A 27,439-nucleotide genomic window follows, 5' to 3' on the forward strand; every position below is an offset into this window, starting at 1 on the left:
AAAAGATTGTTAGAAGTTAAAAAGTCCGCCCCTAATATAGCCTGTTTAACATCTGCAAGCACGAAGTTCCATCGGAAAGCGCGACGTAGCTTCAAATCTAGCACTAACGTTTTTTCACCAAATGTTGCAATTTCAGTTCCATTGGCTGCATATAACTTATAGTTAGGATTTTTGATAAATTTACTTATTTTAGGCACCGGTAAAACTGAAATATTAGCACCTGTGTCCACCAAAAAATTTAGTCCACTATTGTAGTCCATCACACACAAACGGCGGCATCCTAAAATGGTACTAGCTTCCGCCCGCGACCGTACCACGCCTAGTTTTCCGAACTTGGTTTCCATGCACATGGTTGGACGCATTTCTGAGCATTCTGACGGAACTTGTAATGGTAGTAACATAACCAGTTGGGGTTCTGTGGGGTACGGCGTCTCGATGAAGATCGTGAGCCACTTCTATCACGGTTACGATCAAAGTAGTTTTGTCTGGATCGTGACTGCTCCATGTTAGTCATTCTGACGCTTAATTTTGCTATTTCCGCTAAAATTAAAGACGTGTCGCTTGTTGATGGTCGTTCCATATTCGAGGTTTGTTGATTAACGACCTCAGAGATGTGGTTAACTCGCGTGGCCTCCGCAACATTATCCGCAATCATGGCGAGGTTGTCTAAATCTTTTGTTTCAGTGACTGTAAGGATTGCCCTCAATGTTGTAGGTAAGTGACCTTGCCATAACACTCGCAGGGTGTCGTCCGGTACTTTATCTCTGGCTAACTCTCTCATGCGGCGCAATAGCTGAGAAGGTTTTTGATCTCCTAGTTCCATCTCTCCTATGAGTCTTTCAATTTGTCGACTTTTGGACTCCTCAAATGTTGATAATAATTTCGTTTTTAGCGCCAGAAATTTTCCTGTGTCCGGTGGCTTAGCTAGAAAATCTGTTAGTTGAATAATGACTTCTTTTGGTAGTTTCGATACGACAATGTCGAATTTAACTTCATCCCCAAGTTTCTGTGGGGCGAGTATAGACTCGATCCTAATGTACCATGCTCTTGGTTGCTCTGTCCAAAATTCTGGTATACGTGTCGATAGCGAGATCGCCATAATGTCCGCTGAAGTCTGCGACAATGCTAGTTGAGTTGCCGGAACTCCTGGTGTCGTCATTATTAATCACAATTTTCGTTTCATATAAATCACGTCGGGGTCACCACTTTTGGATCACTACTGTAGATGTTGTTACCAATTGTGACTTCAGTAATAAAGAACTAATACACAGTAAATAAAACACCGTTTATTCCGTAAGATGGTACATGTGTTTACATAAAGACCGGCGCCGGGCAACTGGTGCAGTGTAATGCAATAACTGCATGCGCAAGCGCTTACGTGTCCCTACATCTACCAAAAAAAAACAGGTAAAAACTATAATACATAAACTAGTATAGATTGACCGTGATGACTTACCGTTATCGGGTGAAGGCGACGTTTTCGGTGGTGAGTATACTATTTCGGGTTCTAACTCAACCAGTGTTTTGGACTCGTGCTGAAATTTCAAAATTATTGTAACGGCTCTGCCTGTGACATCAAATTATACGCTCTATTAGGAATTGTTTGCCGCATACAAACTATGCGTAACAACCCTTTGCGTATATCTTTGCCGTTTTGGCGATAAGCATTTAGAGCGCCTTTGAACAAACTCTTCCTGATTGTCAAACGAACTACGCATATTCTAAATGTTATTCCTAATAATAGCGTTCCAAATAGAGATTTTTCTAAACCAAGAGAAAAAAAAATGTAAATATTTTTTCTAAGCCCATTAATATCTGGGACTTTTTAACGCTCCTCATTTAAATGCCAAAAGGGCAAACGGGAACCACCCGAGACTCGGCTGTGGCATCAGTCTTGATGTTGTTTATACCAGACTGTGACCACACATCACCTGTGGTCATATAATCGTTAGCATTCCATGGTAATAAAAAAGAACAAAATTTAATACGCTATTATCTATATATTAATACGTGAAGCAAAAACTTTGTACCCCTTTTTAGGAAAATTTCGCGGATAGAGGAGTATGGAGTTTCCCACACTTATAGAGAATATAGAGGAGTGCAGAATGTTATTTTTTTTAAATTGTGCATAAAAAAATACATTAAAGCAATAAAAACATTACACACGCTACCATGTATTTGACACATACCAGCATTCACACTATTTGTTTATTGTCAAACTTTTCTTATTGCTTATATATGAGTCGTCTATTATCAAAGGCGGCAATCTGTACATTTGGACAAAAAAATTTTATTGATATGTCAATACAGATTTATTTGAATATAATCGTCTCCTTCAAAGAATACGGTTCAAAACCTGCATTAAATAAAGGTTAATAGTTAACCTGTTATTTATCTAAGATGTCGTTCCGAAGAGTTTTGTGACTGCCAATGGAATACAAAGTCAATAATTCGTTTTTCTGATTTACCAATCATTGTCCAAAAGTCAGATTGCCGCCTTTGATAATAGTCGACTCATATATAGTCTGTGGTCATATTGAGAATAGATTAATTTTGTTTGTCTAAAGTCTAAAGTGTAGTCTTAGCGAAATTTGTAATTATTCAAGTATTTGACAATAGCATCATAATAGTGTACAAGCTTATAATTTCAATATTAATTAATTACAGTCGAATTTCCACTACCGAGGACCACTAGTAGAATGAATAGTGTTAAGACAAAGAATATTTTTTACGACCAATACTATTAACTTCTAGTTATGTTCGTAACTCTTTCGTCGTGCAATCTGTTCTGCTATGGAATGCGCTTCCTCTCGAGATCAGGACTATTACTAACCGCTGCACGTTCAAGTTAAGGGTTCGGCGAATGTTGTTGGAAAAGTTAGCGGAATCGTCATGAACTTATTAAGATGAAGTTATTTGTTAAGGAAATTTATTAATATATTCCTTTTAATACTGTATAAACTATTATATGTATGTATGTATGTATGTATATATGTATGTATGTATATGTATATGTGATTTTGTATATATGTAGATATACTTTTTTTTGTATGTATTCATAGCTTAATATAAATTTCATTGCACCTACCACTATTTACTCTGCACTACCTTTGGTTGACTGGTAGAGAATGCCTTAGGCATTAAGTCCGCCAATGTAAATTTTACATGAAGTGTAATAAAAAAAAAAAAAAAAAAAACTATTCGATAGGTTTGTTTTAATGCACTAACCATGTTGATAGACGTCTTGATGTCTTGCTCGTATACAATTTCCCTGTCGTCATACTCCTCATGTTGGAAATTCGGTATCACAATTAGCGGGTGTTCGACGTTATTTCCTGTGCTGTTGTCCATACTATCCGCATTCTCACCCATTATTTGACCCTATACATAAAATTTAAAAAGATATAAACAGATGTACATTTAAAAATTTATTAATTTTTGTAGCATAGTTTTCACATTTTTCATTTCATATATTATATACGTATATTTAAAACGAAATTATTATATACGACATTATTTCAAATATGTTTGATGTACTTAGATTTAAAATAACATCGTATTCGTTAAACTCGAAACTAAATTTGATGTCGTCGTGGCCTAACGGATAAGACGTCCGGTACATTCGAGTTGAGCGATGCACCGGTGTTCGAATCCCGCAGGCGGGTACCAATTTTTGTAATGAAATACCGTACTCAACAAATGTTCACGATTGACTTCCACGGTGAAGGAATAACATCGTGTAATAAAAATCAAACCCCCAAAAATATAATTTGTCCGCGCGGGTAGGTACCACCATCCTGCCTATTTCTGCCGTGAAGCAGTAATGTGTTTCGGTTTGAAGGCCATTGTACAAGTGAGACCTTAGAACTCATGTTTTTTTTTTATTGCTTAGATGTGTGGACGAGCTCGCAGCCCACCTGGAGTTAAGTGGTTACTGGAGCCCATAGACATCTACAACGTAAATGCGCCACACACCTTGAGATATAGTTCTAAGATCTCAGTATAGTCACAACGGCTGCCCCACCCTTCAAACCGAAAGGCATTACTGCTTCACGGCAGAAATAGGCGGAGCGGTGGTACCTACCCGTGCGGACTCACAAGGTCTTAAGGTGGGTGACGGAATTTACGTTGTAGATGTCTATGGGCTCCGACAATCACTCAACACCAGGTAGGCCGTGTGCTCGTCCACCCATCTAAGCAATAAAAATAAAATAAAAAAAACAGTTCAAACTGAACATTGAACATTGTCGTATTGCTGTCACATAAGCAACCATTTCCACCACGCACACTTTCGCTTGCGTTGAATTTCAAACGTTGCGTTTTGGGGTCAACGGCGCTAACCACAGCACTAGAGAAGTCGCACTTCGAAGTGTAGACACGTAATAACTAGTGCGTAAAGGAGGATACCTCCAGGTTGTCTGGCTGCACGTGGTCGCGCAGGGCGGGCTTGACGTCGTCTGGGTCGTGGTCGCGCGGCTCGGGCTCCCGCTTGACGAGCGCGGGGGACAGCGGCGCCAGCAGGCTCTGCGGCGGCCGCGCCGGCGTCGGTTGCTGCGCACAAATATTTCGGCATGTCACATCCACACTACACTAGTCTGAAACACATCACTCATTAGTTTTTTTTTTAAGGGGATTTTATGACCTGGTAACTAAGACCTTTAAGTCAAGTCTTACTTTAATTTATATTCTTTTTTTTTATGAAAAATGATAATATGAAGTGAAATGAAATGAGATGATATGGTATGGTATAGTATGAAATATAATCTCAGTAAAATGGTGGTCATTTACTGAGACTTTTTCAGTGGACTTTTTGGAAGATCCCGAGAAGTTACGTTCAACGGCTTTATTTGATTTGCCCATATTTGTGCACTTTCAGATACTAAACAGTTAATAAACTACCGTTATTACACATTTAAACCTGAAGAAACACTAAATAGACAAAATAAAACAAATCACACAACTTTCCGCCAAAAACTTCTCACTCATTATTAGAAAGAAATACAAGCACTTCCTTTCCGTTCGTATCGACATTTATAAGTGTTAATTAATATCTCCCATCTTCTTATTCTTTCTTTCCTATTACCCTCTGCTGAGATGTAGGGCTCAAAGTAGGGCGATCTTAGGTAGTCTGTTCTAGCTCCTCCCACATCATGCTCAAGACGCCTAGCTCCTGCGTCACCGAGCGACGCCAAGTTGCTCGTATATATCGCCAGATACAACATAATTTTAACAATTTCATTGGCAGTTTCAACTCATCCACAACGAACATTACATATTATCTAAAAAGAACTGATGCGGCGTGGGCCTTCATTAGTGTCTAAGGATTCAAAGAAGAGCTTGACATCAGATGAGCTGTGAGTTCGTCTGCACAAGACAGTAACTAAACGAATTCTAGGACGTAGTGATTTCAAATCTGTAAAAGTATCCTAAGTTATAAAAATAAATCGTATTAAGAAGTTTAAAAATTAAAACATGCTTAAAGATTAAACTGGTCAAAATGACAGAACGAAGTTATAAAAAAAGTATTATATCCTAATCGGTTTTTGGTGCATGTAAAAATTATCAAATTAATTGGACGTCTTAACGTCTGTGAAAATGATGTTCAATTCCATACACATACCAAACAACTGAAATCGATTTGAAATGTATAAATGATGACACGTTTAGAAGTCGAACTTGTTATGACATTCCAAAATTTCCATAGGACTTATCGAGTTACATTAATTATTAGAAGAAATATTTATAATCGATATATTCTCGTGTTTAAATTATCATTAGTTTTATGTAAACTGTGAATACTCGACACGTTGAGCGAAGGTGTAAATGAAGTATTTCGACTTGACATTCAACAATTTTTTTTAAGTAATTTTGTTTACAGTTCCTAAAAGAGGACAAACTCACCGTCGCGGCGGCTCCACTCTTGCTGGTGAGCGGAGCTATCCTCACCAGCTTGCGATCGGGTTTCACGGTCACTGGGCCACGGAAACGAAATAAAAACATTTTAAAATCTTAGTCAGAAATTACATTCAAATTAATATTATGTTTACGAAATGACTGAAATGACACAAAGATGACTTAATTTCGAATTTTCAAAACGAATTAAAACATGTTCTGGATTTTAGAATTTAAATGTGTTGGAGTTTGAATATGTAAGCAATGGCAGGTAGCACTTGACACATGTAAGGTTACAGATTTCGAATATTGGAATGCTTATTTAAATGTTTAAAACACAATGACTTCTCATCTAGACACGGTCAGAGTAACATCTTAGAGTTTTATAAAAACTAGTGGTCCCGCAGTAGTCGAAATTCGACTATAATTAATTTAAATTATAAGTTTGAACATTATTAAAGTTCTATTGTCAAAGGCTATTCTACTCCTAAAATCACAGATTTTGCCAAGTTTACCCTATAAACAAATAATATTAAATATATACAATATTAACCTATTCTCTATTCGACCACAGACTGAGCAATAACAAAAGATTGACAATAAACATGGAGCTTATATATGTTAGTGTGTGTATCAAATACATGGTAGGGTGTATAATGTTTTTGTTATTGATTTAATGTATTATTAATGCATCATTTTTTTAAAATATTAGCATTCTGCACTCTTTCTCTATATTCTCTATAAGTGTGGGAAATTTCATACTCCTCCGTCTGGGCAATTTTTGTAAAAAGGGGTACAAAGTTTTTGCTTCACGTATTAATATATATATACAAAGTGTTTGCAATATCATTATATTAACCATGAAACAGAGTATTTTTTAAATAGCCCCTCACCTACAGAACCCAGTCCTCTCAAATTTAACCGTCCAACAAAATGTTTTAAATAACGAAACCATATTTTTTTTAAAACTCTAGACATTTTTGATTACCAAAGAGCATAATTAAATACGTGACTTTTATAAACATACTTTTTTTAGTAAATGAAATTCACCTTTAGACGAATTTTGTAAATTCCCTGTGATGATCAAAGGTGGTGGTTGAGTACTAAGCATTTTTTCTGAGCTCATCTGAAGGACTGTACCTGTAATAATAAATTAGGTTTGAACACAAAAACATTAAAAAATAAAAAGTCAATTTGCTCAGAACAAGTCTGTCAGTGACGCACAATGCCGAATTATGCTGAAGCTTAGTTGAGCATGCGCTCTTGTGCTGTAATTGAAAAACAGCCGTACTGTGCAATTTTTCAAATCAATTGCCAATTTTGAATTAGGTGCTTATTATGATGAGATTAAGAAGATGAGATTCTGTTACATGGATAGATAATGGTCAAGCCAATACTTAAACTTATATAGCTCTCAATATGAGACTAGCGGCGCCGACTTGGGTTCGGTTTTACTTTTGATCAATATCTTTTATACGGATTCGTGATTTTTTATAATTTTCCTTATGTTTCGACCTCTGATTTAAGATCATTTATATAAAATAATATTAAAATGAAGTTAAATACATATGAAAATAGTTAAAAAATATACTAGAACCCGTTTCAAATTTTCAATGTTCAATTTGAAACCATAGATACAGCGCATGATGTATGTATCCAATATAATAAATATGTATATTCCACCGAGTCGGTATTTGCAATTTCTTGGGCAGTACTTGTCACTCACTCACTTTCAATTTTTTAGAATACCTTGTTGCCCTATTTTACTGATACAATCACAGATTATTAATGGTCTGAACGAAATTAGTTTAAATTTTATCTCTCGATTTAAAAATATCGTCGTTTACATAGCCATACTAGTCTAAATTAATTATAATTTTATATTTTGGGTATTCTTCATTCGTTTTTTCGTAGCGTCTCTGAAGGGGTACGCCCAAACCACATGTCTACAAAGCAAGAAAGCAAGAACCACAGAGTTGCTCCAGTAGCAAGCGCAGCCCGTGCCGTGACGTCATGCTGAAAAAACTCATGTTCTTCGGCCCACTAATGGCACCGATATGTACCACTTTCTTTAAAATAATGACAGTGCCAGACCTATAAAAGGGCTGTGAATTATTATTAATTTTCAAATGAAATTAATAGCAACATGGCTACTAGACCGCCGTCACTTGTATTGTGGAACTTATGTAACACCCTAACTTATATCGCACCTATGATTGATTGATTTTTTTGAATTGAAGTGGTTTGATCCGAAATTCTTAATTTTTGGTAAACTTCAAAAATGTAACTAAAGAATTGCGATTTGTTTTTTTTTTTTCGGTTTTAATACTTTAATGTATTCCCTTGATTTAAAAGATACGCGGGAAGAGTACGGTTGTCCTTTTCTAGACTAAAAGAGACTTTTTAATTTTATAAACTAATAGAATACATGTTTATAAGTCGTTTGAAGTATAGACAAATTTTCTTAATATTTTTAGTTAAGACACTTGCTACATTCTAAAGGTGCGATATAGTATTGCTTGCTACCTTTAGCGTCGGTTAAGACGAATGACTTGGCTGGAAGCGTCACCGAGGAGGAAGACTTGGAGGCGGCCGGCGTCGAGTTCGTGACCAGTCGAATATATTGTATCTGAAACAGTCATCACCGATATTTTTGTCATTTTATTTTTATTTATTATATTTTTTATCATATTTTTATTTATTATTTTATTCACGAACTAGCCGACCTGGCAGACTTCGTAGTGCCTCAATCGATAAATAAAAGACCTAAACTTTTGTATAAAATAAACTTAAAACAAACAAAAGCAATCCATCCGACGGGGGACACATCAAAGGAAAAACAAAATTTTTATTAAATTCCGAGCATTTTCATATTTATCTACCTTTTAAACCTTCTCTGGACTTTCACAAATAATTCAAGACCAATGTTAGCCAAATCGATCCAGCCGTTCCCGAGTTTTAGCGAGACTAACGAACAGCAATTCATTTTTATATATATAGATACCAAAAAAAATATTTTTTTTTATATTTTCAAAAGAATAACACTTACGCCTTTACCCGGTACGTTGATTTGATGCAGTTGCGTCCGCTGCCCTCCTTGCAGAATGACATTACCATCTTTTGTAATCTATCAACATAAATTTTACTTAACAATATACTCTATTCCTTTTGTACAATATAACACAAAGAATAGTGTAATAGAGTGTATCGTTTTAATAATGAAATAATACAATAACGTAAATTGTTAACTCACTTGTCCAGTCTTTGATGGCGCTGTGGTCTTTAGGATCACATTCTGGTTAGGATTTGCCGATATGAAAACTTTTTTCGTTGAACCTACAATACAATACAAACATGTTTTTATTTTTATTGCATAGATGCGTGGACGAGCTCAGTGCCCACCTGGTGTCAAGTGGTGACCGGAGCCCATAGACAGCTACAACGTAAATGCCGTTACCCATCTTGAGATATGAGTTCTAAGATCTCAGTATAGATACAACGGCTGCTCCAGCCTTCAAACCGCAACGCATTATTGCTTCACGGCAGAAATAGGCAGAGCGGTTGTACCTACCCGCGCGGACTCACAAGAGGTTCTACCACCAGTAAAAGTTTCAAAGATACATTAAAAAAATGGGTATCTGGCCACGATTGGTTGGAGCTGGTTTAAATGGGACATGAAGAAGACAACAAAGTTGATCTACGAAGTCTTATTATAATTATATTTCCATAATTATATATGTAATTTGGGAATGATTTCATAAAGTTCCATCATTAAGTTAATATCTTGATTTCAAGTACCTTTTTGTGGAGACGACTTCACGGCAATAATTTGCTGCTTCTTAACTCCTTGCTTAGTGGGAGAGGACAGCAAAACCTAAATATGCAGTAACTAATTTATCGAAAACATTACATACTATTTGGTAATAAAAAACAGAATTATATTTAAGCAAAATACTGAATTAAGAACAAAGTATTCAACACAGGTATTGGATTATGTATTTCTTTACCATCCAAGTACAGTCCGCGCGCGAGCTCCGAGGATTCGGGGGCTGAGGAAGCGGGCGGGCGTGCACCGCGCCCGACCGTCGCTTCATACCCCGCACTCTCCCAGTACTAGTGTCGACCTTAATGTGAGAGTACGCTTACCGACTCGTTGTTTTTAATTTTGCGATAGCAGTATTAATTACGTGTGATTTCTAATATAAATAGTTTTACACTTATAAGTATTTTTGTTTGCACAAATAGCTATTTAATTTGATGAAAAAGGAATGGCGAGCACTAGCATAATAAACATGTCTTAGCATTAGAGGAACATTACTGACAAAAGGATAGCTTAATGGAGGATGTTGTCGAATCATTTATTATTGAAGTACATAAAGAGAGTGTCAATAGTACATCAAATTCTTCAACTACTGATTAATCTGATTGCGAGAGTAATTAATAAGATTTCACGTTCATTTTGTTCAATAAGTATCAGTTCATTAAATTAAATTCATACGTGATCAATTGTTTTTATTTTATTTGAAGTACATAATACCCTCATAAAACTATTTTATAATTTACACTCGCACGGAGGCTTAAGTTGTGTGAGTATCGATAGCGCAATATCGACTAATTACAACACTAGCTCATTACGTCAACATTCCTTAAAAATCCTCGGAGCTCGCGAGCGGACTGTAAGTTTACCCCAGATACCATTAAAAGTTATTTATTGTAGAAGTGATACATGCTCCATCCAGTCAAAAGCCTGTATAAACTTATACCAAGAAGCTCACCTTATTTCCAATAGATATAGGGACGGTTTTCTGTTGCATCACGTACCGGGCGCCCGCGTTACTTGACGGCAACAACTTTGTTAGTACTGCCGGCTGATTACTTGTATCCGTGTTTGAGTGACCCGCTAAAAAGTAAATAGTTTTATTAATATATTGGAAATCCTCATCGCTTAAAGAATAACCGAAGAAACCTCGAGCCTCGTCGAATCGAACGATGCGATTGGGTGTTAAAATCCCGCACGCAGGTTTCTAAGAAATACTAAACAAATATTCACGAATTACTTCCACGGCGAAAGAGTAACATCGCGTAATCAAAATCAAACCTGTGTGCTTAGTGCGAGTTTTTTAACATTCTCAATAGCGTAAAAGTTAGCTCATATTTGTATGAAATGGGATCGTTTGCCTACGTTTGCCGCTAGGGGCGCTGTTCCAACTACATGCAAAATTGGGTTAACTTTTTCGCTATCGAGAACGTTAAAAAACTCGCACTAAGCACGCTGTAATAAATATTTTTTTTTTTTATTCCCTTAGTAGGTAGGCAGATGAGCGTACAGCCCAACTGATGACGGTGAGTGGTTACCGCAATGCCAGAGCCGACTTCAGCAATGCCAGAGGCAAAAATCATAATTTGCGTGATTACTATCTGCTGAATTGGAAATAACAGATATTTTACTGTTCAAACGTGAAGCACGATTTCTTCGCAGTGGACTTAATCAGAGGGTAACAGTTAAGTCAGCGCGTGAGTGGAGGTGACGAGCGCTTACCTTGCACTACGACCTTAGCCACTAAAGGCTTAGCTTGAGTTGTTCCGGCGGCCTTTGCTGGTGTTAACTGTGCCTGAAACGGTAACATATATTTAATGTATAAAATATATATTTTGACCAACAAACCTTTTTTATTATTAGAAGCAATCAAGTTGATTTGTATGAAACCTTTTTGTTACAACTCTGATAGTGGTACATGCAATAGGATCCAGGAAACGGCCATAAGTACCTGATCAGAATTAGCTCGTACATATTGGAGAGTGGCACCTGATCCGGCAGACACCAGCTTAATTTTCTGTGCTCCTTCAGCTGGTACCATAACTAACTGCTTACCAATTTGAGCTAGAAATAGAAAACATTTTTTATTGGAAACTTCCGTGAACAAACTTACCGCACACCTTCTGTTAAGTGGTTACCATATCCCAAAGATACAACGTGAATGTCGCCTGGTTGAAAGACAAGGTGGAAGACTAAGCCTTATTGTTTAGTCTGTCCCACTGCTCAAAGCAAAAGGCAGAAATGTGCAGCACGGTGTTCTCTGCCCAATTGAGTTTACAATACGCTCTACCATCAGTAATTACGTGAATTTTGCGAGTTTCATCTTTATTACATGGACTAATTCCTTCAACATAGAAATCATTTGTTCCCATATGTTAAGTATATAGGTATTTCATTTGTCCGCCCGCAAAATTGGATACGAGGAACACACCGGATGTCTTATCATTTATGTCACGACACTCACAACTCATGTTTTAGAAGTTTAACTGACTTCAATAAAGAAGTCCATAGGTTTTTTGTGTGATTTTAACAATACCACTTACTAATTAAATTCCTACCCACATATCAAATTAATCATCAGTTATATTGAAATGAATATGAATACTGAATGGTAATTAAAAAATTATATTCATAACAAAATCTCACCTAGTACAGCATTGCCTTTTGAGTTTGCTTGTACACCGGCTACTGAGACTTTTTTTGTATTTTTATTCATCACAAACGTAACAGGTTTCGGCGCGATGGCGTATTGCTTGCCCGGACCGAACGTGGTCTTCGGTTTGGTCGTCTGCGACAGGCGGGGCTTCGGCGCTATTGGCACTTGTCGCGGCATGCTGCTCACTTCTGGCTTTTTAGTGGGTTTCAAAGATGCGGACTGTAAAAAAGATTCATATATAGAATTTTCCCTTTTTTTTTTCTACCTAAGCTGAGAGCCTTGAGAGGCTATTTTAGCGTAACCTTAACTAGTAGGTAAGCTAACGAGGCTCAAACCTGACGACGTTGCTAACACGAACCCTAGCAAGAGCCGTGCTTCTCAGAATCTACCACCGGATCGGAAACGCGACCCACTGAGAAGATCCGGCGAGAAACTCAGTGGGCTGTGTCTGAGGGTTAATTTACTCGTCGAGCCCTTCGTCGCAAGCGACGGGTTCGACGAGGACGATGACCGGTGCTTGAGGTACCTAAAAGCACCGTTAGTGGATCGGGAGGATCCGAAATTACGTGTTTGATGCGACATCGACTGCTTTCCATTCTGTCCGCAGGATCGGGAATGTAGTTACCGGCGACCACGATGAAAGGGTTCTTGTGTCGTGCCGCTTTATCGAAGTTGGAATTTTCACCATTCAACTCCACAATATAGATTCTGCGAAGCACTGCTCTTTACTAGGGCCAGTGTTAGCAACACTCCCGGTTTAAGCCCCGTGAGCTCACCTACTAGTTCGGTGAATCTAGAATAACCCCTTGAGGTTACTATTTAGAATAGGTAGGAAGTTTTATAAAACCACAATATAGTAGTCAGATTCAAGGTGGTTTGCTCAATAATCAACTCTGTTTGATTCTAGAAACGCTTCTCAAACTTATGTATGATTTACGAAAAAAACGTAACGAGATTATTAGATTCTAGAAAGAGCATTAAACAAATCAAGGCTCATATACATTAGTTTCTCGGATACAAGAGATGATTGCAGTCTTTGATTATGTCATGATAGAATTTTTCGTACGATTATCGCCTTTAAAAGAGCACAGAATTATAAACACCCTGGCACTAGACGTTCGCTTTTGGAGTCGCAAATCTCGTAATTGGTGAAATCGACTAAATAACATGCTATTCATTCGAAAGTTTTTAATGAATTACCTTTAATAGAATGTATTTAGATTGTATGGTTATTTCTTTGGAAATGTTATCACTTTCCACTTTTAAGCTATCAAGATCTAAATTAAGATCCAACATTGTGTCTTGTGGTGTTATTATATTCATTTGCTGAAATTAATCCATAAATTTAATCTATAGTAGGCATTATTACATCACCAAAAACAAATACAATGCCATTTTACAATTGGGATGTCCGTCCCTAATTTAACAGATAAGACATCCATGTCCTATCAGGCATGAGATTATTCCATAGACAGCCCACAGAGTTCCTCCCCAGAGCTAGTGTTAGCAATTCTCTTAGGTTGAGCTTCTGAGCTCACTTTCCCTTCCGAGCGTAGTTGGGATAGCCCGGTAAGCTACCAGTGATTAGATAGAGAAAAATAATAGGATTGTATTGGTGATAGAAAGATACCACATTTTTTTTTGTATGTCTCCAAATGTGTATTCACGAGTAACTTAAAATAAAAGATAAATGCTTAATAAAATAAATCAGTTTTAGGAAAATTATTAACTCCGACATCAGTATACTGCCCACATTTATGCTGCAAATTAATGACAAGTTTCAGATAGAAGGCTCGGATAATCATTATTAAAATACAAATGAGATTTAATAATTTAATAAACTGGGTGATGGCAATGCTGATTTGTCGCCTCTCAGCTCCAATTTCATTCTATTGACATAACAATAGAGTTATTTATTGAATAAATGTGTCTGTAGTAATGGTAAACAACTCATTTACCATAATATTAAGCTATACACTAATCTCTGGCAAAACATTACTAGCTGTGATTACTAAAAAGCGAATAAATAGTTGAAATAATTCATTAAAAATTAACTATTACAAGTTAATTAACTAATTACATATTTATAACTTATAATATATATTATGGTTAAACATGAAAAAATGACAGCATATTTACGTTCAGCTCAATAGTCACTTCAGGTTCTGGAGTTTGATCATCTTGCACAGCATACTCCTGAAGCGAAAACTGGTCACCTGTAAAATCTGTAATTAATTTTGATTTATTGTACAAGATAAATAAATTATATTTGAAAAAATATATTTGATAATCGCAGACATTGTATATTGTACATTGTTATATTATACAATGGGTAATGAAATAATTGTTCAGCAACATTTTTTGGTGGCATTTTTTATTTATTTCCACAAATGTCAACAGCTCAAAATCCACCTGGTGTTAAGTGGTTACTGGAGCACATAAACATCCCCACGCGAATTGAGTCATGAGGTCTATGTCTTAATTACACATCGTCGCTGTCAAACCAAAATCTTCTATGTGCAAAAACTCTATTTTGAATTAACGAGTAAAAACATTTTCATATAAAATTTTATATTAAGGTGAATTTCTAAGAACTATATCAAATGAAAGCTATAGATAAATATTAAAGCTAACACACATAACAGTTTTTATAAGGTAGATAGGGCTGTGAACTATATGATAAAGTCAAAAAGTAAAAACCTCAAAAAGTGCACACTGCAGATTTTGGTTTGACTATGATGATATACAAAAGACACACGTTTTGGGGCAGAACTACATAGAGTGGTGGTACATACCTATGTGGCACCACCTTACCGACACTAATCAGTAAAGTATCTAGTGATAAACTGTGGTGTAAATTTTGGATTTTATTCTCAACTAAAGCAATAATATCAATAAATGAAAAAATTGTAAATGTAATATAAGCACAAAATTAAAATCAATATTACGGTGTCTGTGATTATTGTTGCAATTTGATCACTAACTAGTAATGATAATTTATGTCATTGCAAAATCTCATTCAATGGCACACATTTAGGGCTCATGATCACGTGTCTCTAAAGCTAGTGAGTTGGTGTTTTCATCTTCATAATAAGTCGCTCAGGGAATAATTGTGTGACTTCATTTATATAAAGCTTTTGGCATCTCAGGGAATGTTTTCATTATAGTTGAATCATGGTTTGAAACATAAATTGGAGGAATAGAAACAAATTCTGTTGTTTTGTGTTGTTCATTACTGGAGACTGCAGATATACTAATAACATTTTAATAATGTCATAGACTATAATTGATTTTTATCTAAGTTTTTTTACCAATGACTTCTTCCGTTCCTGCATCCATTAAAATTTGTTGTTCTTCAAAATCCATTGAGAGATCACCTGAGTGTTCATTTGCAGAGAGAGTCATATTATCTTGACTAACAACCACTCCGGCATTATCAAAATCCATCTAAAAACCCATTTCAAATATTGAAATTTCAAAAATGAAACACCATTCCTTCTTTAACTCTATTACACAAGATTCAAAATATCATAGCAGTAAATATGCTTATATTCTATCATTCTGTACTTTTTTTTATAAGTAACACTAAAATTACTTAAAAATAATATTTCTGTTAAAACAGCAATCACTTATATTAATATTTTACTCCTTGTAAAATGCTCTTTGAAATGTGCGTACTATGCACCTACTCATGTCAGACAGATTACTATCTCTGTTGTATGTGCATACTTCAATAAAATGGGTATGCATGCAATATGCATCCTGTTTTTATTTGAAAACTACTTCCAACTGTGAGAAAGCACCAGTAATACCTAGTGACTGATTCAATAATCAATGACTTGAATTACTAGCTTGGATGCTTTGCATTAAAAAAATTATTTGATTTTATTGCTTCTGTCAATCTTGTAAAGGTAAAACGCAAAATACTGTTAAATTGTTACCTTAATTAAATTAATTGAATGAGAATTATAAAACAGAAAGATAAAACTTACTCTATGAGCAGATTTTTTATTTATTTAAATGAGCAGATAAAATGAAAATGGCTAAAATGCTTTTTTATCACGTCACCACCTAGTGTGAGAAAGGTATTGAAGTTTCAATGGTAAGAGATCCCACCTTTCATTCAAGTGCTTCTAAAGTATCAGATTTACAAAAGATTATGTGAATCCTTTCACATAATTCACATTGAAGTAAAAATGGAATTAGACACCAAATACTAGTAAAGAAACTTAACAAAAAAGGTTTTAAGGAAGAATTTTTGGTCAACTGGGCATCCAATTTCTTTTATGTCTAAAAAGATGATGGATATAAATAATAAGAAGGTGATAATTATTTTTTTGCAAATAATGGATGTAAACTTAAATCTCATCATTCTCATCATATAATTCATTAATGGAAATACTATCCACTGCGGACAGGATAACTCTTGAACGATTTTCATTAAATGTCAAATGCAAATGATTGTCATGAACTTTATTGCTGTACATAAACACAAACCTTACTATTATGAATTGAGTTTTAGTTATCAAAACAACAGACCTCAGAGATCAATTTGAAATCTGAAACCATACTTCAGATACAATTTTACATTATCTAAAAATGAAAACTATTTTTTTATTTGATCCTGAGTTTATAACTTAACTATTACACTAAGGAGGATTATATTATAATAATGAGGATATAAAAAATTAGATCTTTGCATGTTGTGAAAATTAATTAAGATTGTTGATGCAAAGTATGATTGATTACCAACAATTCTGGAATACTATTAATTCAGTACAAATCATAAGTTTGTGTGGTTGATTTATCGAAGTGCCTTTAATTATTACAATAAACTCGTTGCTAAATAAGCATAAAAATAAGAAAAGAATGTCTTGAATTCTGCAGTGAATACTTACACTTTCTATGCTTCCTTCTAAGTTTAATGAATCATCTAAGTTATGTTCCATTTTGAACGTCTGATTAAACGTTATTATTTACAAATAATATCACAAAAAGATTTTAATTTTCACTCCGGTACACTAAAGATTTTTGATGGTATGATAGTTTAAAAGAGGCCGCCATTTTAACTTGTCAAATAAATGGACCGAAGTCTCACGAATCGCCACGGTTAAAAACAAATTTAGGATTCACAATACATACATTTATTTGATATATGAGTAATAAATGAACACGCACTTTGTTTAACAATTAATAAAAGCGTCTGTCTAACTATTTAAAGTAGATAAAATAGGCTACAGTTATTTATATTCCCAAAAGTAAACATCAAATTCCTTAAAATTTCGATGGCGCTATTTTGCAATTCAACTTTTTAATTTTGTGAACCATTCGCCAACATAACGAAAATAATCGATTCTCTTACAAAAAACAGAAGTCGATTTTTATTTTTGAAAATAGTAAAGTTACAGTACCTAGATATACCTATACCAGAAAAATATAAAAATAAGACTTGAATGAAGCTAATTAATGATGAAAAGAACGCGAGGGGAAAAATTCGAATTACCTACGTATTTCACTAAATTAAAAAATGGCTGTTGCTACACTTTTATTTATTTCTAAACATTTATATCTATATCTCACATAGGTACCACATTTTATTTTGCACATCTTTCTACTTGAAAATCAGACACAAATTCAAGCTTAGCATACTTCCCTACTACAATTATTATTAAGTTTAACTAAGAAATGTGAGTTAAACCTTACACCCGGTGCGACCAGTATTTTTAATTTATTCGCAACTTTAAGAAGTAACTTTGATTGGTTATTACAATGCAACTAGATGCCATAAATTTACTCTGAATTAGCTCTTAAAAAATAATTATATAGTAATGTAAAAGACTAGAATCCTAATTATTCGGCTATATAGAGTATTTTTATAGAAATTAAAAAAAATATATATATAACAATGAATCTAACATGTTTACTTATATGTTTTTATTGTATTTGCCTAATACCCTATTGTATTAATTTGTAAGCTTTTTTGTTAAATTGTTATTAAAGTAATCGCTATACGATTTGGGATATAATCATAATACGATTATAACTTTTCTCTGAAACTTCACAATGTGACTAACGCGTGTAGAAAACACACACGCAACAATACACTTAATATTTGAGGTCATACGCTGAACACAATACTTTAAGAGATTTTATGACCTAGTAACTAAGACCAGTCATGTCTTATTTTAATGTAATATTCTTATTTTTATGAGAAATTATATTATGGAGTGAAATGAAATGAAATGAAGATGATTAATTTGAGACATTAATCAACTGGGATGAAATTAAATTAAATGAGATGAGATGATATGGGATGAAATATAATCTCAGTAAAATGGTGGTCATTTACTGAGATTTTTTCAATGGACATTTTGGAGGATCCCGAGAAGTTACGTCTAGTGGCTTTGTTTCATATTCCTACATTTGTGCACTTTCACAGATATTAAACAGTTAATAAACCATCGTTATTACACATTTAAACCTGAAGAAACACTAAATAGACAAAATAAAACAAATCACACAGCAGTGAGTTGTGTGAAATGAAATGAAGATGATTAATTTGAGACATTAATCAACTGGGATGAAATTAAATTAAATGAGACGAGATGGTATAGGATGAAATATAATCTCAGTAAAATGGTGGTCATTTACTGAGATTTTTTCAATGGACTTTTTGAAGGATCCCGAGAAGTTTTGATGTCCAGTTTCGGAGTCATTTGGAAGGCAAAGCCAAGTTGGCGTCCAAAATGCTGGGAGTCCTCAACAGAGCCAAGCGGTACTTCACACCTGGACAAAAACTTTTGCTCTATAAAGCACAAGTCCGGCCTCGCGTGGAGTACTGCTCACATCTCTGGGCCGGGGCTCCCAAATACCAGCTTCTTCCATTTGACTCCATACAGAAGAGAGCCGTTCGGATTGTCGATAATCCCATTCTCACGGATCGTTTGGAGCCTCTGGATCTGCGGAGGGACTTCGGTTCCCTCTGTATTTTGTACCGCATGTTCCATGGGGAGTGCTCTGAAGAATTGTTCGAGATGATACCAACGTCTCGTTTTTACCATCGCACCGCCCGCCACCGGAGTAGAGTTCATCCATACTACCTGGAGCCACTGCGGTCATCCACAGTGCGTTTCCAGAGATCTTTTTTGCCACGTACCATCCGGCTATGGAATGAGCTCCCCTTCACGGTGTTTCCCGAGCGTTATGACATGTCCTTCTTCAAACGAGGCTTGTGGAGAGTATTAAGCGGTAGGCAGCGGCTTGGCTCTGCCCTTGGCATTGCTGAAGTCCATGGGCGACGGTAACCACTCACCATCAGGTGGGCTGTATGCTCGTCTGCCTACAAAGGCAATAAAAAAAAAAAAAGTTACGTCTAGTGGCTTTGTTTCATTTTTTCACATTTCTGCACTTTCACAGATATTAAACAGTTAATAAACCATCGTTATTACACATTTAAACCTGAAGAAACAATAAATAGACAAAATAAAACAAATCACACAACTCACTCCTCGCGTTCCCGCCAAAAAGTCACACAATATTTAAAAAAACAGTGGTGGCATAGATTATACACTTAGCTAAAAATTCTAGTTGCCGCTGTCCGTAAACAAGTCGAAAAATAAAGACGTCAATTAAAAATAATAATCTAATTTAACCACAGGATTAATTTGACTAAAATATATTTACCTGCCGATTATCATTAGCTTATTTTAGCTAAGGTATATCCAGCCTATTAGGAAATTAAAATGCCCGTCAATTTGCAAAGTGTTCGCCAGTACTTAAGCGAGTTGAGAAATTCGGGTGGTTTGCATAAAGATCAAGCTGAAAAGTTAGTACCTACATAATGAAATTGCTTTTATTATTAAAAATAACATAAGAATTATGAGTTACAAAGAATAATAGTATAGCTTTATTTTAAAGTGGCTCTAATAATATTTATAAATTAATCTATTTTGTGATTTGTATTTTATAACTAGAGAGGATAGGTCAGATCTCTGAACCTTCAAATCAGAACATTAAATTATTGGGATATAAACATGTTTCCAAATCGGTTTCGCCATTCATGTTGTGATGTCTATGGGCTTTGGTAAACACAACACCGAGTGGGCTGTGGGCACAGCTCTGCCTGAAAAATATATTTTATAATCCAAATTCAAACCATAGAATTTCATTCAACATATCATACTTTAAATCCTGCAAATTTTCCTCAATTTAAGTATATCTGTCAAATCTTTCTAATTTAACAAACTAAAACGAACAATGAAATAATGTTTTCATTATTATATGAAATATAATATGTAGGTAAATTAGAATATAGAAAAATAAAATATATAAATTAAAATATACTTTCTATGCAATATCATCATCATCATCATTACATTACAGTTATTATTACAGTTTTATTTATTATAATTTTTTTATTTTATTGTTACAATCCTCCCTCTAAGAGGCTGGCTTGTAATGTTGATCTTAACATTAATCATTACAGGTATCGCAATGTTCTTATGGAGATACTAAAAAGTACAGAACAAGAATTATCAGAGTCATTGAAAGCATTCATAGAAGCGAGTAAGTTTATTTTTTTATTATATTTAAACTTATTGATTTAATGTTACTTTCTGTTGGAATAAATAAGCAGATAAATACAGCAAACAATTGCTTAAAACAGCTGTAAAACCATAGCATAATTTTGGGTAAAATTATCAAAAGAAAATGGAGAATATTGAAATGGTAAATTGGCATTTCACAAAATTCATAAAAGAAATCAGGATCCAAAAAAATTATTACAAGCATCCAAATTAACCATAATGACACTCTTGGTGTACTTTTCTTTTTCCTAATAGAGTATAAATATTGTCAGTTTTTTCTTCTCACACAGTTGTTAATGAAAATGTGAGCCTAGTGATTTCAAGGCAACTCTTGACAGATGTGAGCACACACTTAGCACTGCTGGCTGATAATGTTTCACAGGAGGTTTCCCACTTTGCACTTGATGTTATACAACCCAGAGTTATTTCATTTGAAGAACAGGTGAGATATATGTATTATACAGAAATTTCATATTGGAAAACCAAATTTACTTTATAAAATCTGATGAAATACTTTGAAGTAAAAAAATTCTTAATCTCAATCTCAGAAGAATACACCTTAATAATTCTAAATTTGTAAATCTTTATTAGATTTTATTCAAAAGTTAATATTAAAGAACATCTAATATATAAAATTCTCGTGTCACAATGTTCATCCCATACTCCTCCGAAACTGCTTGACCGATTCTCATGAAGTTTTTTATGCATATTCAATAAGCCTGAGAATTGGCTACTATCTATTTTTCATACCCCTAAGTGATTAGGGTTGTCCACCACTAACATATTTTTTTTATTTGGACTTTTTTTGTTATAATGAGGTATTATGTGGTTTAATGAGGTTTTGTTATTTTTATTATATATTCCCTCAACGTTCACAGCGCTACATGCCTCTTTCACTCATTTACCACATCCTTACACACTTACAATAAATTAGTTTTTTTTTCTACACTAGAAATTCCCTAGAAATCTTATATATGGCAAAACAATGTTTGCCGGGACAGCTAGTATTTTATAAAAATCTTGACCAATCCTAAATTATGAACACAAATGTTAACCCTGACAATAATATAAATCATCTGTAAAAATGTATAATTATAGTTAACAAAGGTTACGTTATATAAAATTTATTTGTAGTCTTTCATTATCATAGGTGGCCAGTATCAGACAGCACTTAGCAGATATCTACGAGCGAAATCAAAACTGGAAGGAAGCTGCTAATGTTTTAGTTGGAATACCATTGGAAACTGGACAGAAGTATGCTTTTCATTTTCTTTCAAAACAGTAATATTATTATTTTTATTGCCTTTACAGACAGACCTGATGGTGAGTGGTCATAGTTATTCAGGGAAGTCAGCAATGTAATGAGCATATCCAACCCTCTCCCTAGCACTGACTCCCCTTATATTGTTGTGAAATAGAACATGTCACAGCACTCAGAAAAAACTGCAGGGAAGCTCATTCCAAAATTAGATTGTATGTATCTCTGCACTGTGGGTGAACATAGTATTTCTACATCCCATGAATGAAATCAGTTCTGATAGCAATCTGAACAGCCCTGTTCTGTAGAAACAGGAGTAGGAAGTAGTTGGTATTTTAAACCCCAATCCATGAAGGGGAGCAGTTTATCTGGGTATGTAGTACATACCACTGCTATGTTGAGTTTTATATTATACCTTTTAAACAACTCCAATATGAAAAATTTAATTGCACTAGCTTATACATAAAACGTTTATAGATTTTGTAACACAAATTACAGTGGATATCTTTTTTTGTTGAAAATGTTTCCATGAAATAAAAAAAGAACATGACCTCTTGATTATATTTAAAATTTCATTTTTAGACAATATTCAGTTGATTACAAACTGGAAACGTACCTAAAGATAGCCAGACTGTACCTTGAAGTGGACGATCCGGTGCAAGCTGAGGCATTCGTCAACAGAGCCTCATTGCTACAGGCCGAAACAACCAACGAGCAACTGCAGATATATTACAAAGTTTGCTATGCAAGAGTTTTAGATTATAGAAGGTATATATTTTATACCGCTGAATAGTTTTGTCAGCAACAATTTAGGTTTAAAAAAAAGGGCCATTACTTCTAAATCTTTAGATGTGACGTGTTTTTATTGTGTTTCAAATGATGCCAATACAGTTCTTAATAGTCAATCTGATAAATTTTAAATACAGAAATTCATAAATATGAAGGTATTGCAAGAAGTTTTTACTGATGGTAGGACCTCTTGTGAGTCCGCGCGAGTAGGTACCACCACCCTGCCTATTTCTGCCGTGAAGTAGTAATGCGTTTCGGTTTGAAGGTCGGGGCAGCCGTTGTAACTATAGTTCAGACCTTAGAACTTATATATCAAGGTGGGTGGCGCATTTATGTTGTAGATGTTAATGGACTACGGTAACCACTTAACACCAGGTGGGCTGTGAGCTCGTCCATTCAAATATGCAATAAAAAAAGTCGTGATCTAAAGGATAAGGCGCGCGGTGTACTTACCAATGCGTTCGACACCCAGATCATTGTGAAGATCCACATTGCTCACCTTAGCTTCGAGGGTTAACCTAAAAAGAGAAATTGTAAAATTTTGTGGGAGTAGTTTAGGTACTGGTCACTGAGCGAACACTACATTCGCAAAATCTATCATCGAAGCGATGCAACTATGTCCAGCTGAAAGGGTGAAACGTTATTAACAACTGAGACTTTAATTTCGTGTCTCAAGGCATTCAAGCGGGAACGCGTCGAACCCGTCGCTTGCGACGAAGGGCTCGACGAGTAAATTAACCCTCAGACACAGCCCACTGAGTTTCTCGCCGGATCTTCTCAGTGGGTCGCGTTTCCGACACCGTGGTAGATTCTGCTAAGCACTGCTCTTGCTAGGGTTCGTGTTAGCAACGTCGTCAGGTTTGAGCCCCGTCAGCTCACCTACTAGTTAAGGTTACGTTGAAATAGCCTCTCAAGGCTATCAGATTAGGTAGGAAAAAAAAAAGTGAGACATTCGCAATTCTCGACATTGCAACATAAACAAAAAGAAATAAAAATTGGTTTGTTTTAGGAAATTCATCGAAGCGGCTCAAAGGTACAATGAATTGTCATATCGTAACATTATCCACGAGGACGAGCGGATGACGTGCCTCAGGAATGCCCTTATATGCACCGTGTTGGCATCTGCTGGTAATTGATTTCAATGTAATGCTAAGATTGTTGGGCTGCAAAAATAGAAAATCGATAAGACATTGACACATTGATTATATTACACAATATTTTTGTAATAAGACCACAGCTTCAGATCAGAACATTTAAGTCACTACAGTCTAAGTCTAAGTCACTACATAAAAAATGGTGCATTTTTTTTCATTTCATTAGACATGCTAGTCTTTTTAATATCCATTTCTACTGTTAAGTAGTCATACCAGTGTCAACAATTTTATGGTGCTTTGTTAGAGTTATCTTTATTTACCGAATGATAATTTAATCAACACCTCAAAAATACTTTACAGTTTTCGAATACATTAATCTTTCATTAATAAGCGCCCACATAACATTAGGACACTCTCACAGCGTAGCAGGAATGTATCAAAAATTCTCCCTAACTGGAACGCGTGATTATATCGCGGTAGATCAAGGTAGAGTGGTGGGATTTTCTATGCGCAGGCTTTTCCTATACTAGTGAGAAATAGGAGCAGCTGTAGGAGTAGTTAATATTCGTCAAAGTAATTTAAATTTATTTTAAATTTAATATTTAAATAATTAAAAAAAACTAACAAAACACGCTTTTATAGAAAATCCAACAAAAAAATAGAAAATACATTTTAAGAAATTTGAATTAAACATAGTGTAAGAAAAAATGTTTTATTAATAATAATCAATAATTTATATATCAATAATTATATATCAATATCAATAATTTTATTGTAAAAAAAAGCGTGTAAAATGTTTTTCTATAAAAGCGTATTTGTTTAGTTTTTTTAAACTATTATTTATTTTTCATTTTTTAGTTGAATTACAATTTAATTCAATTTTTTTTTAAATATCGAATTGTCATCGGTCCTTAATTAATAAGTATACCAAATTTCGAGTTAATCCGACGTTTTCAAGGGGGTCAATATCATGTTCAAAGATTCCGTTACATACTAACATACCTACATACGTCTGAAGCTAATAAAAGCGTATTAAAAAGTAATGTCTTTTATCTAAAATGTTACAGGACAACAGAGATCCAGAATGCTAGCAACATTGTTCAAAGATGAGCGGTGCCAACAGCTGCCGGCGTATTCTATTCTAGAGAAAATGTATTTAGATCGTATAATTCGACGGTCAGAATTGCAGGAGTTCGAATCCCTCATGCAGACACATCAAAAGGTTAAGTTAGGACATATTACATTTTTTTTTTGTTCGGACACGGGGCCGAGTTTTGACGGTCCGCAAATTTGGGAAATTGACATTAAAAAAGGCATAAATATATAAGTTATAATAGATGAATAGAAGCATGACTGAAAACCTTAAAAAAAAATGTTAATTTGATTGATTATAATTTTTTTGCTGTCTAAGTTTGCAGGTTTTTGATACCGAAATTTTAAGCGTGTTATCTCCATATTAGTTTGGAATAATAAATAGGAAACTAAATTCTACCCTGTTCATGTAATTTTCACGGTTCAATAATTACCAAATAATGTAAACGGGTATTATAAAATACGAATTTTGTCATCAACCATGAAAAATTGAGATCAAAAGCCACTTTTTATTAATTACTGTGCAGTGTTTTTATACTTTGTACGTTCTTAACTAGGCAGTCTAAGTATGTGCCTACCAGGTTATGACCGCGTCTTGATCTATTTGTAATAATTATGTTGTTGATTGAAATGATAGAGGATTCACTGATGATTAATTTAAATGTAACAGGCGACCACACCCGACGGGTCTACGATCCTCGACCGAGCGGTTTTCGAACACAATCTGCTGTCAGCGAGCAAGCTCTACAACAATATAACATTCGAAGAATTAGGTGCGCTACTAGAAACGCCGCCGGCTAAAGCGGAACGAATAGCGAGCCACATGATCAGCGAGGGTCGCATGAACGGGTACATCGACCAGATCAGCTCCATTGTACATTTTGAAAGTAAGTATAAGAACTGAATTTTGTTAGCATTTATGTTGCAGACTACGCCTATACCACACTTGAATCGGGGGACACATCATGATGTCTAAGCTGAAGTCCAATGGAATTATCTTTGCCTATCATACTATTCAAAATTAAAGGCCATGTATACTTCGCGGCAAATATTTTTTTTATTGCTTATATGGGTGGACGAGCTCATAGCCCACCTGGTGTTAAGTAGTTACTGGAGCCCATAGACATCTACAACGTAAATGCGCCACCCACCTTGAGATATAAGTTCTAAGGTCTCAAGTATAGTTACAACGGCTGCCCCACCCTTCAAACCGAAACGCATTACTGCTTCACGGCAGAAATAAGCAGGGTGGTAGTATCTACCCACGCGCGGCTCTCAAAAGGTCCTATCACCAGTTCTCTGACAATAATCTCTTATTATTAATACTACCGGCCAAACTTCGACATTTAATTCTAAGTCTCAATTCCATTATTAGCAGAAATATCATATAGCAATTCAGTATTCAATATACTAGGTGAATTATTAATAAGGAATAGGCATGTTCACAGTTAAAGGCGCGAAGAAAACGAAATATTAGGGCATATATTTATTTAACATAAAATGATAATATTTCAGCTCGAGAAATATTGCCTCAATGGGACAAACAAATACAAAGCTTATGTTATCAAGTAAATAGTCTGATTGAGAAGATAGCTTCCGCAGAACCAGAGTGGATGGCCAAAGTCGTGGAGGAAGAAATGATTCAATAATTGTATTTTATACTTTCAAACAGCATAGATTAAATAATTATCTTAAATTAAGTCTTTTCTTTTCTAAGTACCTTTTTGACCCGAGTCATCCATAATATAATAATCGCACATAAATTTCATATTTTATATTTTACTCGCGACCCCCTCGCTTCGCTTCGTAAATTGTAATTTATTATTGATTTCTCCACTATTTATTGAATTTTATTATACATATAAACCTTCCTCTTCAATCACTCTATCTATTAAAAAAAACCTCGCTCGTTCACCCATGTGAAGAGCAGTTCAATATCTTATACCTTTATACGAGCATTTTTTGTATATATATATAATCTGAATCTCGGAAACAGCTCCAACGATTTTCATAAAATTTAGTAAACAGGGGATTTCGGGGGCGATTAATCGATCTAACTACGATTTATTTTCAGAAAATGTTTTATTCGTGTTTTCAATAATCAACTTTACCCGACATCTATTGGCGAATAATAATACTATTTTTCTTAATTGAGGGCAACTAACCAACCGCTTTAAAGACGCAAGATGGCGTTATCAAAAAAAAAACATCATCTAGTTAGTATTAACTTAATTATTGCTTTAATATAATATCAAT

General features: G+C 34.8%; 2 protein-coding genes across 5 annotated transcripts in view; one reads left to right on the forward strand and one right to left on the reverse strand.

The window, feature by feature from the left end:
* Positions 1 to 17,733, reverse strand: part of LOC101745441 (protein lin-54 homolog) — a 22,465-nt gene extending 4,732 nt beyond the window's left edge. The window contains exons 1-17 of one of the 4 annotated variants that reach the window (XM_021351719.3): positions 17,264 to 17,682; positions 15,677 to 15,812; positions 14,505 to 14,590; positions 13,566 to 13,691; positions 12,356 to 12,584; positions 11,661 to 11,773; positions 11,432 to 11,504; positions 10,668 to 10,792; positions 9,691 to 9,766; positions 9,146 to 9,228; positions 8,942 to 9,019; positions 8,419 to 8,521; positions 6,943 to 7,032; positions 5,902 to 5,972; positions 4,408 to 4,551; positions 3,229 to 3,381; positions 1,457 to 1,535 (exon numbers count right to left, since the gene is read on the reverse strand). In XM_021351719.3, coding sequence (XP_021207394.2) covers positions 1,457 to 1,535; positions 3,229 to 3,381; positions 4,408 to 4,551; positions 5,902 to 5,972; positions 6,943 to 7,032; positions 8,419 to 8,521; positions 8,942 to 9,019; positions 9,146 to 9,228; positions 9,691 to 9,766; positions 10,668 to 10,792; positions 11,432 to 11,504; positions 11,661 to 11,773; positions 12,356 to 12,584; positions 13,566 to 13,691; positions 14,505 to 14,590; positions 15,677 to 15,812; positions 17,264 to 17,314 — 1,816 coding nt within the window. In that variant the 5' untranslated portion in view covers positions 17,315 to 17,682. Of the gene's footprint in view, positions 1 to 1,456; positions 1,536 to 3,228; positions 3,382 to 4,407; positions 4,552 to 5,901; positions 5,973 to 6,942; positions 7,033 to 8,418; positions 8,522 to 8,941; positions 9,020 to 9,145; positions 9,229 to 9,690; positions 9,767 to 10,667; positions 10,793 to 11,431; positions 11,505 to 11,660; positions 11,774 to 12,355; positions 12,585 to 13,565; positions 13,692 to 14,504; positions 14,591 to 15,676; positions 15,813 to 17,263 lie in introns of all 4 variants that reach the window. The other 3 variants (XM_038018846.2, XM_021351721.3, XM_062676444.1) reach the window with 3 other exon arrangements.
* A 2,116-nt stretch (positions 17,734 to 19,849) lies between these two features.
* Positions 19,850 to 26,879, forward strand: LOC101740208 (COP9 signalosome complex subunit 4). The gene is made up of 9 exons (XM_038020532.2): positions 19,850 to 20,190; positions 20,851 to 20,930; positions 21,241 to 21,392; positions 22,101 to 22,204; positions 22,791 to 22,976; positions 24,007 to 24,125; positions 25,159 to 25,313; positions 25,854 to 26,070; positions 26,699 to 26,879. The coding sequence occupies exons 1-9, from the start codon at positions 20,108 to 20,110 to the stop codon at positions 26,830 to 26,832; spliced, it is 1,230 nt and encodes a 409-aa protein (XP_037876460.1). The 5' UTR covers positions 19,850 to 20,107; the 3' UTR covers positions 26,833 to 26,879.
* Positions 26,880 to 27,439: the final 560 nt, after the last annotated feature.

This window comes from Bombyx mori, chromosome 3 (genome assembly GCF_030269925.1).
Source record: "Bombyx mori chromosome 3, ASM3026992v2".
Taxonomy (NCBI): domain Eukaryota; kingdom Metazoa; phylum Arthropoda; class Insecta; order Lepidoptera; family Bombycidae; genus Bombyx; species Bombyx mori.